Source organism: Vulpes lagopus, chromosome 5, assembly GCF_018345385.1.
Source record: "Vulpes lagopus strain Blue_001 chromosome 5, ASM1834538v1, whole genome shotgun sequence".
Taxonomy (NCBI): Eukaryota; Metazoa; Chordata; class Mammalia; order Carnivora; family Canidae; genus Vulpes; species Vulpes lagopus.
Window position 1 is genome coordinate 7,960,645 of NC_054828.1, and position 19,136 is coordinate 7,979,780.

At 45.4% G+C, this 19,136-nt stretch overlaps 1 protein-coding gene across 3 annotated transcripts in view; it reads right to left on the reverse strand.

Annotated features, from left to right (window-relative positions):
- The window catches only part of EP300 (E1A binding protein p300), an 83,211-nt gene extending 79,328 nt beyond the window's left edge, over positions 1-3,883 (reverse strand). For 2 of the 3 annotated variants that reach the window (XM_041754597.1, XM_041754596.1), the window contains exon 1: positions 2,521-3,882. In XM_041754597.1, coding sequence (XP_041610531.1) covers positions 2,521-2,614 — 94 coding nt within the window. In that variant the 5' untranslated portion in view covers positions 2,615-3,882. Of the gene's footprint in view, positions 1-2,520 lie in introns of all 3 variants that reach the window. The other variant, XM_041754598.1, reaches the window with a different exon arrangement.
- Positions 3,884-19,136: the final 15,253 nt, after the last annotated feature.

A 19,136-nucleotide genomic window follows, 5' to 3' on the forward strand; every position in this document is an offset into this window, starting at 1 on the left:
ATAAAATTCATAATCAATTACCTAAAACTTACTTTCACATTTATAAAATACCCAGGTTAATAACTCAAAAGTCAAAATGTAGAAAGTTACATGTTGGAAAACTTTAAGTTTTAAAAAGTGTGAAGTGTCTCTGTTAAAAGTTCCCTGCAAACTTATACTATACACTGCTGGCTACGAAAAAAAGAAAGATCACCAAACTTGAATTAAGTTCACAATGGGACAGTATTTTCTTTACAACTACCTCCTTCTATTCCCCCCCCGCAAAAAAAAAAAAACAAAAAACAAAAAACAGACTGAGTAGGTTTAAAAATTGGACACCAAAGAATTCCTGGAGTATAAACTTAATGGGGGCAGGGAGATCAGCTCTCATCACAAAATTTAGAGAAAGGTAACTAATACTAAGATAAACTCTTAGTATTAAAATTGAGCTCATCTCAATATTGAGGATATTTTACTCTAAAAACCCACTTGATACATTTAGGACTCTTATAATTATCCAAAGATATTTCAAGTAGCAAAATAGTTTTTGTGTTCTAGACAGGTGAGACATTACTAAAACGAGTTAAAGTTGCCAAGTACACAGATCAAATATGGAGAAGGCAGGAGAGCACCTGAAGAGAGGTGTCTGAACAGAGCCCAGTCTTGCTTTTAGGCCTTGCAGTACACTCCAAGAATAAGCTACTCAAATCAGGAGTATTCAAAATGAAACACATTAAAGAAGTTTTCTCTAAAGCATCTCAAGTCTCCGGTGAACTAAAATGTAAAATCCATTACCACATTTCACAAAAATTAGAGAAACAACACAAAAACCTGCAGGCAGAAATATGTTTAAAGGTGATCTGAAAACCGCTCTGAGTACTTTAAGTGCAAAAGAATATGATACACGATATGCATTAATAGTTCTGAGGAAGAAAGGCACGTAAGAGGAAAAAAAAAATCTGTAAAGACCAAAGAAAGTTCAAGGAATAAGGATAGATCAAAGTTCTTGCACTGCCAATTTTACAATTCTGAAGTAGAAAGGCACAAAACTGCAAAAATCCTCATTCTTTGCAGGTTATCTTAAACTCTTGACACATTTTTCTTAAAAAAGCAAAGCATCCAACGCATTTGCCATATCCTTACATTTTCACCCTCCGAAATGCAGCCTACTTAGAAACATGCTTTAGAAGTTCTCTACAAACTCAGAGGGTACATTTAACTCCATTATACACTCTCACTGGCAGATGGAGAGATGACGTTGAGTTAAAGAGATGCTCCGTAGTAGAGGGGGAATATCTTGTGGACTGTCAGATGGCCAGCCATTCTTCCTCTTCATTATCCTGACACCTCAAACAACTACGACAGCAAAAGAGAAGATCGGGGGCCATCAGGAGAGCACCAAACTAATTATAAGAAGGGAATGATGGAGGAAAGTCTCCCTGAATTTCCCTGGACAAAAAGGGCTGGTCCACAACTGAGTGAAGTTTAAGAATGGTAGAGCTTTTTTACGCTGAACTATGGACCTCCAAATATGTTTAAAGCACAAAGAGACAAAAACACACAAATACAGAACCTAACGCACATTTTAAACTTTTATACGGATCAGCTAATGTATGCAGTTTATGACTGGGACCCTAACCACTTCTAATTTTGATTTCCAAGTACATAACTCCACACCATCGGTTATCTACACACACACACACACACACACACACACACACACACCAAGAGAAAGTGACTACAAACTGCAAAGAAAATACCTCTGCTCTCTCTCAACCTAAAACCCGAGTTTCAGACATTTTGGTCTCACACCAAAGAAATGGGAGATGTAAAATGAACTGCGCTCCATATTGATTCTTAAGGCAAATAAAAAAAAAAAAAAAAAAACGGGAGGGGGGGGAAGCTAGGAATGGTAGGTAAAATAATTCGAACCAAATTTTGGCTTTGACGTTAAACCTAAGGTCAAACCTGAAATCGTGGACCACACATACATACAAATAAAATCATGATTTTTTTTTTTTTACTTTTTCATGCTCAAAGGAAAATCTTGTGCAAAAAAAAAAAAAAAGAGAGAGAAAACCTTGAAAAGGAAGAGTGGAAAGTAGAGAAAACAGAGTAAGTGCAATAGAAGAGAAAGGATTCGCAATTCCTCATTTCTCAACAACAACAACAAAAAAATTCAAAGTAAAATTGCATAAAAAGCCCTTACACACAAATGCACTGGCATTTCAAAAATTAAACTGCATGGGAGCAACAATAAAGGCTATTTCCATAGCACCACTCAAGAGCTCTAATTCCAGAACACATCGATATGACATAGTGTTGCAACGAATGTATTAGGAAGCAAAAGAAAATGGTTGGGCTACTGGACGTCTTCGACCAGCTCATTCAAACACCTTTAAAATTAATCAAGAAGCAGAAAACTAACAAGAGAGGGGCAAAAAAAAAAAAAAAAAGGAAGAAAAAATGGAAGAAGAACGGTGCACCGAGCAAAAAAAGGATCAAGGGGGGATGTGGAAGGCCAGGGCTCCCGGGACTAACCTGTGCCGTCGCTGGCCGACGCCGAGAGGGCCGGAGATGAGAGTTTAGGCCGCTTGGCTGAAGGCGGCCCCGGTTCCACCACATTCTCGGCCATTTTTAATTCTTTCGGAGATACAGGCGAGGAAAACGAGAATCCTCGGGAAATCTCTTCTCCGGCCAGGGCTCCCCGCCCCGCTGCCTGGGGTGGGCTTGGGGGGCTCCGCCGGCCCCCGAGGGGGGTGGGGGAAGTTCCTTTTTCTTTTCGCTGGGTCGCGGTGGCCGAAGAGGGATGCGGACTCGATAGAAAAGGTAGGGGCAAGTGCGAGGGGCCGGGCCTGCGCCCAGGCCCGGAGGAGGGCACAGGAGCACAAACCCGCCGAGCGCGTCCGCTGCGGCGAATTCCCGAGAACTCGCGGCTCTAGAGGCGCAGTCCCCGGCCCGCCGCGGCCGGCCCCTGCCCAGCCGAGGTCTCTCGGAGCTCCGCCGCCGCCATCAGCCTCTTCCTCCTCGGCGCTGTCCTCCTCCTTCTCATCGCCACAAGGAGGCGGGGGCGAAAAGGGGGGAGAGGAGGAGGCGACGAGAGACACTCACCTCCTCCCGGTGCCCCCTCCCGGACCTGCGCCCCCACCCTCCGAGCCCTCCTCCTGCCGCCGCGCTCCGCGCCGCCGCCGCACCGGCCCCTAATGGCCGAAGAGAGCTCGCCCGAGCCGAGAGCCAGGCTGGCGCCGCCGCCTCACATCGCGCGGCGGGCGGCGGAGGCGCGGCGAGGACGCCGGGCGCGGAGCTCGCAGGTCCGGAGGGCCGAGGGGGCCGGGCCGAGCAGCGCCGCCCGCCCGCCCGCCCGCCCGCGCCGACGCCAAGCCCACCGAGGAGGGCCCGCTCCGGCGGGCGGCGCAGGCGGCCTCTCCTCGCGCCGCGCTCGCCTCCTTCGTCCTCCTCTCCCGCCGCACGGAAATAACTACGGCCGCCGCTGCGGCCCCCACCCCCGGCGGCCAGGTGCCGGGAGCGCCCGCCCCCCGGGGCTCCGCTCGGGGCCGCCCTCGGCGGCGGGCGAAGGCGCCGCGGGGCGCGGGGTTATGTAATGGTCCCCCCTAGGCGTCGACGCCGGCCCGGCTGCCGGGCCGCGGTGGGGGTGTGTGCGGACGGGAGGGGGCTGGGGTCGCCTCAGCCCGTGCGCCCCGGGCCCCCTGCCACTGTCTCGGCCCCTGCCGCCTCTCTCCGGCCCGGCTCGCCTCCGCACTCCGGCTCCAGCAGTCCGCACTCAGCCCGGCGTCCCGCTTGCCCACTCTCGCCCGCTCCCTCTCGCCCTCTCTCCCCCCCAGCCTAGCACACAAACAAGATGGCGGCTGTTGTTTCTTCCCTCTGCCGAATCCTCCTTACAGGCTAGCGGTAGCAGCGGCGGCCGGAAATGAGCCAAGGGGGGGTGAAAAAAAGGGGAGGGGTTGGGCCTCCGGAGGGAGGCGGCGAGGGGGCGGGGCCTGGGCCCGAGCCGCTCACACAATGGGGGAAGAGGACCCGGGGGCGGGGCCGGTTCCAATCACGGGATCCGCCCAAGGCCCCAACGCGGTTGGCGCTTCCGCAAACTCCCCCGGCGTCACCCGGTGGCTCCCTTTAAAGGGGAGGACTTGGCGAGGCGGGCGGGCTCGGGGGCAGGCTCGGGATCTATTTTCGGTCGGTGGACACTTGCGGGGGAAGGTCCCTGGGCTGGGTCTCTGCGTGGGGGACCGGTGGGAATCGGGGGTGACGGGGCCCGGAGCTGCGCTGGGGAAAGCGCCGGCTCACCGCGCAGGTGGCCGCATGCGAGCGCCGTGGGGATGGCCCCGCGTCCCGGGCCATCGGGCGGCCGGTGCTCCGAACCCGGGTTCAATCCACCCGGCGGGGGGTGCCCCGTCGTCGGCCAGTGTTTCTCGGGCCAGAGACCCGGCGCGTCCTCTCTCCTCCGTCTCTTTCCTAAGAGGGGACAGTTCACGTCCAAAAATCACACGGATTTTAAGTTGTTTCCCTTTTCTGCGAATCTTAAAATTTGTTTTACAATAATAAGCATGTATTATTTTGATAAACAGGAAACAATCACAGGGGTGGGAAGAGCTTTAGGACTAGACCGAAACCCGGCTCTGGCCCACCACGTGTCCACTTGCCCCCACCAGGTCGCTCTCTCACCAAAGCAGACTTGAATTATTTTTCTGAATACATCTGAGACCTGAGGACATTTTATGGTTCTTCTTTTCATCCTCCCCCAGGAGGCTGGCTCAATAAAAGACCCCGTTGAGGTAGTGCCTTAAGGATAATGTAGATGCGGGGAAGGACAAAAACCGTAATGTGCTGAAGATAATCTAAACATGGACAAAAAGCAAAAATGTAGCTACAGAAGAAAATTCTTGAATATAAATGAAGTGTGTGCAAAACACAGTTTTGCAGAGGAGGGCCTCGCAGCACACTTTCGCATTCCTACAGTTACGGGATTCTGCTGTGCTTGGCCTTGGGTGGATTGCTACTTGGGGAGGTGGCAAGGTTGTTAGTGTCCCGCAAGGAAACCCCCAAACCAGTATCTATGGAGATAGTTAAAAACTTTTTCATATATTTCAAATCTCATGCTCCTTAACTGGTGTTTACTTATTGTTGAGTTTACTTTGGTGATGTGGTTGTTTGCTCTTCAAAGTGAATGGTGAGGAGAATACGAAGCTAAGAGTGAAGAGAATAATGGAGCAGCTCAGGTTACCAGCAAGGAAGAGTTCTGTCCTGTGATGTTCAGGCCTAAATCACCCCAACTGCAGTAGAAAAAGTAGGTAAATTGAAAAAGTACTTTAAGGGCATCCCGGGTGGCTCAGCGGTTTAGTGCCGCCTTCAACCTGGGGCCTCATCCTGGAGTCCCATTGTCCGGCCCCCTGCATGGAGTCGGCTTCTCCCTGTCTGTCTGTCTGTCTCTCTCTCTCTCATAAATAAATCTTTTTAAAAAGTAAGAAAGTACCTTCTTAAAGTTGTTTTGGATGGGTTCAGCATGTAGGACTATGGTCAAAATGAGCCTTCAGGAATGATTCGGTTATTTCTAATAGTTTATACACCACATTTGCAGTAAAGAGGACAGAGGAAAGAAATGTGGACAACACCTGAAAGCTTGGCTGATGGTTTCCTTCTGAGAGATTGCTCACCCAACTTTTTGAAGAGTTTCTGACCTTTGGGAAAAGATTTGCCTCCTTTTGCAGAGGATCCAACTTGCATGTGAGCAGCATTCAAACATAACTGACGTGCCTGGCCAAAAGTGCCTTAGGTCTAGGTACAGGAAGCCTGTCCAAGAATATCTGAGGACCCTCTCCTGAGAAACTTCTGCAAAAAGGAGAATCAGGAGCCATGCACCTGCCCAGAAGGGAAGGCTCCACTGTAAACAGAGTTCTGATGCCTCCTGCTCCTTCCCAGGATTTGCACCTTGGGGTCTTGACCCCGGACCCAGAAGGCAGGCACATTGAGGGCGTCTTGAAAAATAACAGTCACTCAGATGCAAAGGGATGAGACCAGGTAGTTTCAAAAAAGCAGAATTGAATCATCAGCCTGGATTATATATAACCTAATGAAATGGAGATTTAACCAACTATGCAGTGCTATGTGTAGATTAAGAGTGTTCATGAAGGGATCCCTGGGTGGCGCAGCGGTTTGGCGCCTGCCTTTGGCCCAGGGCGTGATCCTGGAGACCCTGGATCGAATCCCACGTCAGGCTCCCGGTGCATGGAGCCTGCTTCTCCCTCTGCCTATGTCTCTGCCTCTCTCTCTCTCTGTGACTATCATAAATAAATAAAAATTAAAAAAAAAAAAAGAAAAAAAAAGAGTGTTCATGAAGAAGGAATTGTCTGTCGGTCACTAGCTGGGAGGTGGGAGAGGGGTGGTAGGGGGAGACGCAGAAGAGAGTGGAAACTACAGGTAGAACTCAAGCACTGAAGGTCACCGGGACTGGGTTTAAATTCCGGCTCAGCCGTGTGATTTGGGCAGGCTCCTTATCTGTAAAATGGATTTCTTGATTAGACCCACTTTATTGTGAAGATTAAACATGATAGATAATTTATGAACAGTGCTTACACTGTTTGACACAGTGTTTGACACATAGTAAGCACTCAGTACACCTTAGCTGTTTCTAGTCATTCACTCTAAAATTAAATTAAGGGAGCCCTGGGTGGCACAGCAGTTTAGCGCCTGCCTTTGGCCCAGGCCGCGATCCTGGAGACCCGGGATCGAATCCCATGTCGGGCTCCCGGTGCATGGAGCCTGCTTCTCCCTCTGCCTGTGTCTCTGCCTCTCTCTCTCTCTCTCTGTGTGACTATCATAAATAAATAAAAATTAAAAAAAAATTAAATTAAGGGGATGCCTGGGTGGCTCAGTGGTTGAGTGTCTACCTTCAGCTCAGGTCAGGATCCCAGGGTCATGGGAGAGAGTCCCACATCAGGTTCCCTGCTTTTCCTCCTGCCTATCTCTCTCTCTCTCTCTCTCTCTCTCTCTCTCTCTCTCGTCTCTCATGAACAATCTTTTTAAAAAATTAAATCAAGAAGGGCTATTCTAGGCCCAACAAAGTTTGTCCTAAGTACTTGTCATCAAGGGAAGAATGGCTCATGAAGTTGGGTTCCTCCCACAAATACAAATGGGATGGGGTGGTGGGAGTGGCTATATATCCATTCCAAGGAATTATCGATTTAAATACCCTTCTAAAAATGTTGTCAGTGTTTGCAAGTATGCATTTTAATTTATATCGTACATTTAATAAAATCTGTTGTTGAAAAAAATTTTAGTAGCCAGTATTGGCAAGGATATGGAGAATTGGTATTTACATACACTGTTAGTGGGAATAGAGCATATAATAAATGTTTAGGTTCATACCAAATGCTTATAGAATTTGAAAATCCGGGACACCTGGGTGGCTCAATGGTTGAGCGTCTGCCTTTCGCCCAGGGCGTGATCCTGGGGACCCAGGATTGAGTCCCACATCGGGCTCCCTGCATGGAGCCTGCTTCTCCCTCTGCCTGTGTCTCTGCCTCTCTCTCTGTGTCTCTCATGAATAAATAAATAAAATCTTTAAAAAAATTTTTTTTGAAAATCCTGGTATCTCTAGGATATGCAAGTGCACAGAGAAGGATAGAAGGAAGGATAGCTGCTGTTTCCTGCAGCATTATAATAGTCCCCCCCGCCCAATCCCAAAGGTAAACAAACCAGCAGCTCACCTCTAAGTGTGAATGTTAAAAACAACAACAAAAAACCCAACTATGGATATGATTCCACTTAAATAAGTTTACAAAAGTATTCAAATTCACAGAGACAGAAAGAATGGTGATTGCTAGGGGCTGAGAAGAATGGTAAGATATTCTTTAATGGGTAGAGTGTTTCAGTTTGGTGAGATTAAAAAATTCTGGAGCTGGAAGGTGGTGATGGTTGCATAGCTGTGTGAATGTACAAAATGCCATTAAACTGCGCTTAAGGGATCCCTGGGTGGCTCAGCGGTTCAACACCTGCCTTCGGCCCAGGGTGTCATCCTGGAGTCCTGGGATTGAGTCCCACGTCCGGCTCCTTGCATGGAGCCTGCTTCTGCCTCTCTCTCTCTATCTCTCTCTGTCTCTCTCTATATATCATGAATAAATAAATAAAATCTTTTTTAAAAAAAAACTGCACTTAAAAATGGTTAAGATGAAAAAAAAAAATGGTTAAGATGTGGGGAGCCTAGGGGGCTCAGTCAAGTGTCTGACTTCATTTTGGCCCAGGTCATGATCTCAACGTTATGACATCAAATTTGGCGTCAGGCTTCAAGCTCAGCTCTCTCTCTCAAATAAATCATTTTTTTAAAAAAAGTTAAGATGGGGGCAGCCCGGTAGCCCAGCGGTTTAGCGCCTGCCTTCAGCCCAGGGTGTGATCCTGGAGACCCTGGATCGAATCCCACGTCAGGCTCCCGGTGCATGGAGCCTGCTTCTCTCCCTCTCCCTCTGCCTGTGTCTCTGCCTCTCTCTCTCTCTCTCTCTCTGTGTGACTATCATAAATAAATAAAAATTAAAAAAAAATTAAATTAAGGGGATGCCTGGGTGGCTCAGTGGTTGAGTGTCTACCTTCAGCTCAGGTCAGGATCCCAGGGTCATGGGAGAGAGTCCCACATCAGGTTCCCTGCTTTTCCTCCTGCCTATCTCTCTCTCTCTCTCTCTCTCTCTCTCTCTCTCTCTCTCGTCTCTCATGAACAATCTTTTTAAAAAATTAAATCAAGAAGGGCTATTCTAGGCCCAACAAAGTTTGTCCTAAGTACTTGTCATCAAGGGAAGAATGGCTCATGAAGTTGGGTTCCTCCCACAAATACAAATGGGATGGGGTGGTGGGAGTGGCTATATATCCATTCCAAGGAATTATCGATTTAAATACCCTTCTAAAAATGTTGTCAGTGTTTGCAAGTATGCATTTTAATTTATATCGTACATTTAATAAAATCTGTTGTTGAAAAAAATTTTAGTAGCCAGTATTGGCAAGGATATGGAGAATTGGTATTTACATACACTGTTAGTGGGAATAGAGCATATAATAAATGTTTAGGTTCATACCAAATGCTTATAGAATTTGAAAATCCGGGACACCTGGGTGGCTCAATGGTTGAGCGTCTGCCTTTCGCCCAGGGCGTGATCCTGGGGACCCAGGATTGAGTCCCACATCGGGCTCCCTGCATGGAGCCTGCTTCTCCCTCTGCCTGTGTCTCTGCCTCTCTCTCTGTGTCTCTCATGAATAAATAAATAAAATCTTTAAAAAAATTTTTTTTGAAAATCCTGGTATCTCTAGGATATGCAAGTGCACAGAGAAGGATAGAAGGAAGGATAGCTGCTGTTTCCTGCAGCATTATAATAGTCCCCCCCCCCGCCCCAATCCCAAAGGTAAACAAACCAGCAGCTCACCTCTAAGTGTGAATGTTAAAAACAACAACAAAAAACCCAACTATGGATATGATTCCACTTAAATAAGTTTACAAAAGTATTCAAATTCACAGAGACAGAAAGAATGGTGATTGCTAGGGGCTGAGAAGAATGGTAAGATATTCTTTAATGGGTAGAGTGTTTCAGTTTGGTGAGATTAAAAAATTCTGGAGCTGGAAGGTGGTGATGGTTGCATAGCTGTGTGAATGTACAAAATGCCATTAAACTGCGCTTAAGGGATCCCTGGGTGGCTCAGCGGTTCAACACCTGCCTTCGGCCCAGGGTGTCATCCTGGAGTCCTGGGATTGAGTCCCACGTCCGGCTCCTTGCATGGAGCCTGCTTCTGCCTCTCTCTCTCTATCTCTCTCTGTCTCTCTCTATATATCATGAATAAATAAATAAAATCTTTTTTAAAAAAACTGCACTTAAAAATGGTTAAGATGAAAAAAAAAAATGGTTAAGATGTGGGGAGCCTAGGGGGCTCAGTCAAGTGTCTGACTTCATTTTGGCCCAGGTCATGATCTCAACGTTATGACATCAAATTTGGCGTCAGGCTTCAAGCTCAGCTCTCTCTCTCAAATAAATCATTTTTTTAAAAAAAGTTAAGATGGGGGCAGCCCCGGTAGCCCAGCGGTTTAGCGCCTGCCTTCAGCCCAGGGTGTGATCCTGGAGACCCGGGATGAAGTCCCGCGTTGGGCTCCCTGCATGGAGCCTGCTTCTCTCCCTCTCCCTCTGCCTGTGTCTCTGCCTCTCTCTCTCTCTCTCTCTCTCTGTGACTATCATAAATAAATAAAAATTTAAAAAAATAAATAAAAATAAAAGTGAGTAGATAGGGGCACCTGGGTGGTTCAGTGGGTTAAGCTTAAGCGTCTGCTTTCAGCTCAGGTCATGATCCCAGGGTCCTGGGATTGAGTCCTGTATGGGGGAGTTGGGCTGCTCAGCAGGGAGCCTGCTTCTCCCTCTCCCTCTGCCTGCCACTCCTCTTGCTTATGCTGTCTCTCTTTATGTCAAATAAATAAAATCTTAAAAAAAAAAAAAGGTAGATAGATATGTACTACCATAAAAAGGTCTCCATATATTGCTAGAGACAAAAAGAAAATTAGAGAACAGCAGGTATAGAATGGCTCTATTTTTATAAATGTAATTAATAGTAATGGAAGCTGAGAAAATATGTATGTGCCAAACTGTCAATGGGTGTTGGAGTAAGAGAAGTGTTATGGGGAGCTTTCATTCTACATTATAAATTTTTGTGGCTAATGAAGTCAGGATAAAAAGCATTTTTTTAAGCCCTAAATTATTCCTCTTTGATGTTAGTATACAGTTTCACGTTCCAGAAATGGCCCTTGTCTACCTGTCTTGTTTCTTCCAAATTCCCTCCTTGCAGCAAAGTGGAATCATTTCTATACTCCTTGTGACGTACTTTCTCTGTCCTTGGAACATTCACACATATTCCTTCTGTCTGAAACACTCACCACCACCACCCCTTTTAACCAGCTAATTTTCAATCACCTTTCGGGTCTCTACACACCCCTTTTCCTGTAAAGGCCTTCCTGATCCCCCTGAATCCTGGTTGCAGACTTCTCCACTGCCGTCCTATACTTTTGACTCACTTGCATTTTGCACTGTGTTATAGTCCTTGTTGGCCTTTTCTGGTGACAGCAAGATAACCGTGTTGTCCATCTCTCTCTCTCTCCTGGCTCCTAATTCAGGACCTGATGCATGGTAGGAACTCAACTAAAAACTTCTTGAGCAAACAAATAGATTTGTCAGTCTGGTCTGAGTGTGTGGATTTCCTTGCCCTTTCCTTTTATTCTACTGTAGCAACAAGGACACAGTCTATCTGGCCCTGAAAAGGACAGTCTATCTTAACTGTCTGTCCATCAGGTGCCAGGCAATCTTCCTTTCTTCTGGAATCTTGAATATCTTGAGCCAGATTCCTTATAACAGGAATACAAGTGTTTATATTCATTAAAAATCTGGGGGGAAAAAAAAAAAAAAGATCTGGGAAGTCCAGGCTCTAAAGCAAGTAAAATGTCCTTCATGAGACCCCAACTGAGACAAAGGAAAGGCTTGAACTCGGGTTTTCCAACAGCATATTCAAGCCTGTTACCAACGAACCCTCAGGGCATGAAGCAGGTCTACTTTCTCATGCCTCTGATAACTAATACACAAACTGCTGCATAATTCATAGCCAATGAGTGTCTGTGGAAGGAAGGAAGTAAAGAAGGAGGGAAGGAAGGAAGGAAGGAAGGAAGGAAGGAAGGAAGGAAGGAAGTTCTGTAGATAAATACATAATCAAACAGAAATATTCACAAAAAAATTTTTTTAGGTTGGCCCACCATGGAGCCCAACATGGGACTTAAACTCATGACCTGGGGATCAAGACCTGAGCTGAGATCATGATGTCAGACACTTATGACGCCTGGGTTGAGTGTCTGCCTGTGGCCTAGGACATGATCCCAGGGTCCCAGGATGGAGTCCGGCATTGGGCTTCCGGCAGGGAGCCTGCTTCTCCCTCCGTGTATGTCTCTGCCTCTCTCTGTCTCTCATGAATATATACATCTTAAATTTATATATCTTAAAATATTAAAAAAAAAAAAAAAAGATGTCAGACACTTAACCAACTGAGTTACCCAGGTGCCCCATCCCAAAATCTTTTCTATAAAATTAGAACACAGAGTGCCAAAGTCACAACAGCAGCCACAGAACTTGTAACTTTCCATGTTGTTAGGTATGGTTTTTCACCATAAGGACTGAAGTGGACTAGAAGAGCCTAAGTGCTAACAAGCAAGAACTTGCGATCTTTATACCCTGAACCAGCCTTTCCCAAAAATCCTCTCTGTGCCCAGCACTTTGCTGGGGACTGTGGATTCCAAGATGGAAAAACACTATTCCTGTCCTCTGGGCATGCCATCTAGTTGGAGAGAAGCCCATAGTGATAAATAGTCACCAGACAGAGCGATGGAGGCTCTCTCAAGGCAAACGAGGATGGATAATTCATGAGTGAAACACCTACCACTGTGCCTGGGTGTTGCTCACCAAGGCTGGAGCATATGCTAATGAGAGGACCCAGGCAGGAGAGGGTGCTGAAAAAGTGGCCCAGACAGTCCACAAAGGGCCATGTGTGCCATACTGGGAAGTTTGGACTGAGACCTGCTTTTTATTTGGAATTTGTGGTCATTTGATCTATAAATTAGAATGTATAGTAATTCGGTGGAATATTAAAATATGTTAGCAGTATTATAAATAAAAGTCTGATTGACTTCAAAATAAGAAAACCATGACCTAAAATTTGATCCTTTGTATTCTAAAAGGGTTCTTCAAAGGATGGCAAAAAAGACAGACATGCAAATCAGATGTTTTCAATGGCTCGTACCCCTAAGCTGATGGTAACTATCGCCACAATGTGTGGGCCTATCAGACTGTGACTCTACCTAAATGATCTCAAAATAGCTCTGCTCTGCTCTCTGCGGCAGGCAAGCGTCTGCTCTATTCGGCAGTAGCTCATTCTTTACTATTGTTGCTATGTGACAAACTATTGGCTCTCACAGTTAATCTAAGCCTGCCAGAGAAGGAGGGCGGGCAGAGGGCTTTGGGAGAGCATCTTTCCTAGAATCTAATGTAACAAACGTGTCCTGAGAATTTCCTAGGCACTCCTGTGGTACCTGGTCCTGAAGATACAGAGATCCAGTTCAGATCATTGAACATTTATTGAATAGCTCCTGTATGGAGGCACTGCGCTGGGCTCCAGCAATGCAATGATAAATAAAATTCACATGATTTCTGCCCTCAGCTTCTCGCAAACTAGTGATATATGCTCATAAACAGGAAACTATAATCTAATATACAAGATGCAATGATAGAGTCTTGGGTGCAAGGTGAACACTCAGATGGGGTGCTTTACATGGGTTCAGCTTTGGACATGGTGATGTGCTTGTGGGACACCCATATGGACATCTCCGATGGACAGATGGTTATACAGGTCTATAGGGAACTCAGACTCAGTCTTTACCCTGGAGGAACTTGCTATTGACTGAAAGAGACAAATATAAATACAGAGATCAATTAAATGCTCACAATTACAATTCATACAAAGATGTTGGTACAACTACCTTGGCCTGAAAGTTTTTTTTTTTTAATTTTTTTTAATTTATTTATGATAGTCACAGAGAGAGAGAGAGGCAGAGACACAGGCAGAGGGAGAAGCAGGCTCCATGCACCGGGAGCCCGACGTGGGATTTGATCCCGGGTCTCCAGGATTGCGCCCTGAGCCAAAGGCAGGTGCCAAACCGCTGCGCCACCCAGGGATCCCCGGCCTGAAAGTTTAGATGTCCATCTAGACAATAGCCTAGGAACTGAGTCTTGAATTATTCAGAGTGGCTATCCTGGTAAAACAAAACAAACCAAATCAACTAACAAACAAAAACAATAAGCCTTACCTGAAATAATTAAACAACTTTTTGGCCTGCATTCCAGGCATAAGTAAGGGGAGAATGCCCAGGAGGTGATACAGCAAACACCATAAAGCCCAGACCCTGGACTGTGGGTACTGGTGATCTGGTGATGTGGCTTATTGGGGAGCTAAATGTGTGGCATCAACTGATGACAAGAGACGTTCTGGAGTGATGAGGTCATTAGAGGCATACAAAGCAGCCAACCCAGTGTTCCACACATTGCCAACCTGAAAAACATCTTCTTCCATAGGACTTCAGATGCATCTCCCTGACACACAGGTGAAATATCTGCCTTGTCCTCCGTGCAGCCTCATTGCAGGTTTATTCTTTGCACTTCTATGATTCATCTTGGCATAAATCAAAGTCAGAATCAATTTCAGGATTGTGAGTTCAAGCCCCACATTGGGTGTGGAGATTACTTAAAATAAATCAATAAATAAAATTTTAAAAAGAGGGGCACCTGGATGGCTCAGTTGGTTAAGTGTCTGCCTTCAGCTCAGGTCATGATCTCAGGGTTCTGGGATTGAGCTCCCACAACAGGCTCCTTGCTCAAAGGGGAGTCTGCTTCTCCCTCTCCCTCTACCACTCTTCCTGCTTGTGCTCACGCTTGCTCTCTCTCTGTCAAATAAAAAAATAAAATCTTAAAAAAAAAAAAAAAAAGAATTGGCACTTTGGCAAATAAAGGGTTAATTTATTTAATCCACATAGCTCTTGGGTACCTGGGTGGCCCAGTTGGTTAAGCATCTGCTTTTGGCTTGGGTCATGATGCTGAGGTCCTGGGATCGAGTCCCACATTGGGCTCTATGCTCAGTGGGGAGCCTGCTTCTTCCTCTGCCTGCTGCTCTGCTCTTGGACTCCTCTCTTGTAAAAAACTCTAAAATCACAGGGGATCCTGGGTGCACACTTTGGCGCCTGCCTTGCCCAGGCCGAATCAGACATAAACAAAATCTTTTTCAAAAAATAAATAAAAAATCCACAGAACTCTTGCATGTAGATAAGGAAAAAAATAGAAAAGAAATTGGGCAAAAAACCTCACAAAACAATAAACCGTTATGGCTGACAAACCCTAAGGAGACTCCCCCAAATTCCCACTTCCTGATGTTTACGCCTCTAGTTGTAATCCCCTCTCTTTATGTGCAGACAGACTTGCTTCTGATCAACAGAAGTGGTAAAGATGATAGGATATCACTTCCAGATCATGTGTTGTATAAGACTGCGTCAAGACTTAGCCAATTAGGGAATCAAATCAAGAGATTCACTTGCGGGATCCCTGGGTGGCGCAGCGGTTTGGCGCCTGTCTTCGGCCCAGGGCGCGATCCTGGAGACCCGGGATCGAATCCCACGTCGGGCTCCCTGCGCATGGAGCCTGCTTCTCCCTCTGCCTGTGTCTCTGCCTCTCTCTCTCTCTCTCTCACTGTGTGCCTATTATAAATTAAAAAAAAGAGAGAGAGAGAGAGATTCACTTGCTGGCTAGATGGAGTAAACAGTCATGTTGAGGAAGCCAAGTGGTAAGAAACTGTGACTGGCCTCTAGGAAGTATAAGAGGCCAATAGCCAGCAGCAACAAAGCTGGGGCCAGTCATACCACTACAAGGAAATGAACTGTGCCAACTGTCTGAATGAACTTGGAAGCAGATTCTTCCCCATTCAAGCCTCCAGATGAAATGCAGCCCAGTCAACACTTTGATTGCAGCCCTGGGAAAACCTGAGCTGAGGACCCAGCTAAGCAATGCCTGGACTGCTGACCTGTATAAACTGTGACATAATAAATGTCTGTATTGTTTAAGCCACTAAAGTTGTGATGACTTGTGGGACGCCTGGTGGCTCAATGGTTGGGAGTCTGCCTTCAGCCCCTGCAAGGAGCCTGCTTCTCCCTCTGCCTGTGTCTCTGCCTCCCTATCCCTGTGTCTTTCATGAATAAATAGATAAAATATTAAAAAAAATTTTTTTGTGGTGACTTGTTATGTAGCAATAGGAAAATGATAGAAACAGGACTACTGGGCAGCCTGGGTGGCTCAGTGGTTTAGGGCCACCTTCAGCCCAGAGCGTGATCTTGGAGACCTCGGATTGAGTCCCACGTTGGGCTCCCTGCATGGAGCCTGCTTCTCCCTCTGCCTGTATCTCTGCCTCTCTCTCTCTCTCTCTCTCTCCCTCATGAATAAATAAATAAAATCTTAAAAAAGAAAAGAAAAGAAACAGGACTAATTTTTCAAAAATGCAAATGTATTTTTAAGTAGGTAATATACTAACATGGTTTAATGCCTGGCTGGCTCAGTCAGTGGAGAATGCAACTCTTGATCTTGGGGTGGTGAGTTTGAAACCAATGTTGGGTGTAGAGATTACTTACAGTAAATAAATAAAATAAATTTTTAAAAATTTTAAAAGATTTTATTTATTCCAGAGGGCATGGAGCCTACTAAAAAAAATAAATAAAAAAGCAACTATTCTCTAAATTGTAATATACATCATATATACAGAGGAGTGTGTGAAACATATACAGTTTAAAGACAGAGCTAACACTTGCGTAATCATCATGCAGGCCATGAAATGAAATATAGCCAGTATTTAGCAGCTCCGCCCATGGCTGCATGGCCTCTCCTATCACATATCCGTTGCTTCTCAGAAGCATAACCACTACACTGATTTCAGTCACTTGCCTTTTTAATATAGTCTTCCCTCGTATGTACACATCATCAGACATTGTAGAATAATTTTACCCGTTTTTTGACCTTTATATAAAGCAAATCATACTCCTTTTGTGATGTACCTATTTAGCTCAACATTGTTATGCATCCCAGCCATGTTGATGCATGAAGTTGTGATTTGTTCATTCTATTGCTGTAGGCTTTTCCACTGTACTAAAAAATCACAATTTTTATTTTTCTGTTTTACTATGAGTGGACATTTTTTAAAAAGATTTTATTTATTTATTCATGAGACACACACAGAAAGAGAGAGAGAGGCAGAGACACAAGCAGGCTCCATGCAGGGAGTCTGACGTGGGACTGGATCCCGGGTCCCCAGGATCATGCCCCGGGCTGAAGGCAGCACTAAACCGCTGAGCCACCCAGGCTGCCCTATGAATGGACACTTTAAGCCTTTGCATTTTTGTTCTATTAGGAATGGTTCTGCTCTGAACTGGTGCACATGGGCAAGGCTCTCTCAAGGAGTATAGGTCCTAGGACTGGAATTTCTGGGATATAGGGCATGCATAGCTTCAGTTTTTCTGAGCAGTTTACCAATTTACACTCCTGCCAGCAGTGCATGAGAGTTCCTATCATCCCATATCATCCCACTTCATTGATATTTGATATCATCATATTCCTTAATTTTATTTATTTATCTACTTATTTATTTTTATGATTTTGTTTATTTATTTGAGACACAGAGAGCAAGAGCTAAGAGAAGGGGCAGAGGAAGGGGGGAAGCAGGGCTCATGTTCAAGGATAATCAAGGTAACATTTTTATTTATAATAACAAAAGATTGAAAACAACTTAAATACCCAGTGGCTGAAGACTGCTTGAGTAATTTACGATACAAATTTACAAGGGTACACTAATGCAGATTTTTTGTTTTTAAGTTTTATATAGGCTGGAAAGGAGGATCTTCCAAGATATATTAAGTGAGATAATAGGCAGGTGTTGAATACTATGTATAGTATGATACCACACCCATAGTGAGTATGCACATATCCTTGTATTTGCATAGAATATACTGGAAGGATCCTCAAGAAAATAGATATAGTGATTGTTTGGGGAATCAGGGTGGAGGGAGACATTTTTTTCCAGATGTTCCTTTGTACCTTTTGGATTTTCTACTAGTTGCATGTATTACCTATTAAAAGTAAATTAAACAATTTAAAAATGTATTGAGCTCCTATTATGGGGCAGACCTGTGCTAATTCTTAGAAATATGGTGGTGAACAAAATAGAGACCTTGCTCTGTGGAGCTCCTAGCCCAGTGAAGAGAGATGCTCACTGAAAACAATCACTGAAACCATCACTGCGGTGACATGTGATGAGTGCTGGCATAGGGGACATTGGAGGCACTTTGGAGGAAAGTGATGCCCAGCAGGGACATCCATCAGAGTTTTAGAGGTAAGCAGGCAGGCTGATGTTTGCATCCATCAGAGTTTTAGAGGTAAGCAGGCAGGCTGATGTTTGCAGAAAGAAGAGGGAGCCAGCCAGTGGAGGTGGCTGGCAGAGAGCAGAGGCCCCAGCAGAGGAAACAGCATTTGTGGAGGGAGAGTAGAGTTCTGTCCATTTGAGGAACTGAAAGAAGTTCAGCTCAGCCGGAAGTTGACAGAGCTGAGTCGGTTTTCAGAAAAAGCCACATGAGAAATATGGAGAAAGGATTTAAAGAGGGCAAAAATGGAGTCAAGAAGACAGGTTAGGAAGCTTCTGTAGTCATTAGACAATAGAGGACCAGAAGCTGGATTAGGAGGTGGCAGTGAGGACAGAGAGGATGGGACAGATTCAAGAAATATTGAGAATGTAGGATCTACAAACTTAGTACTTGGATGATGGGTGAAGGAGGGAGAGGATTGTTATAACAGTAAAGACTAATATTTGGTAGGTATTTACTATGTGGTCACACCAGCATTTGGTGTGATTCTATCATTCAGTGACCTGGGAAGGTAGGTACTGCTATGATGAGAGTCTACAGATTTAATGTCTGAGAAGGTGCAGGAACTTGGTTGAGGACACATAGGTATTATGTGGCAGAACAAGCAGTTGAAGCCATTTACTTGGCCACTACATTCATGCTTTTAATCTATCTTTCTTTTTTAAGATTTATTTTATATATTTTTGAGAAAGAGCAAGCAGGGAGAGGGGCAGCAGGAGAGGGAAAGAATCCCAAGCAGACTCCCAACTGAGTGTGGAGCCCCACTGGGGGCTCAATCTCATGATCCTGAGATCATGACCTGAGCTAAAACCAAGAGCTGGATGCTTAACTGACTAAGCCACTCAGGTACTCCTCTTAACTTGTCTCTTAGAGGTGACTCCCAGCTTCCAGGTTTGGGCAACTCAGTGGTGAATGATGGTATGTATTGAGAGAAAACACAAGAGAGGAAGAAGGTTCAAGGACGAAAATGGGCATCTGACTCTTCTAGCTTAAGGTCCCTGCAAGACACCAGAGTAGGTAAGGAAAATAGGCAGTTTTATATCTAGAAGCAGAGAAAGTTCTGGACTGGAATTTAGGCATCATCAGCATACAAATAGTGCCCGAGAGCAAAGGAGTGGATGAAACTAGACCATGACAAAGG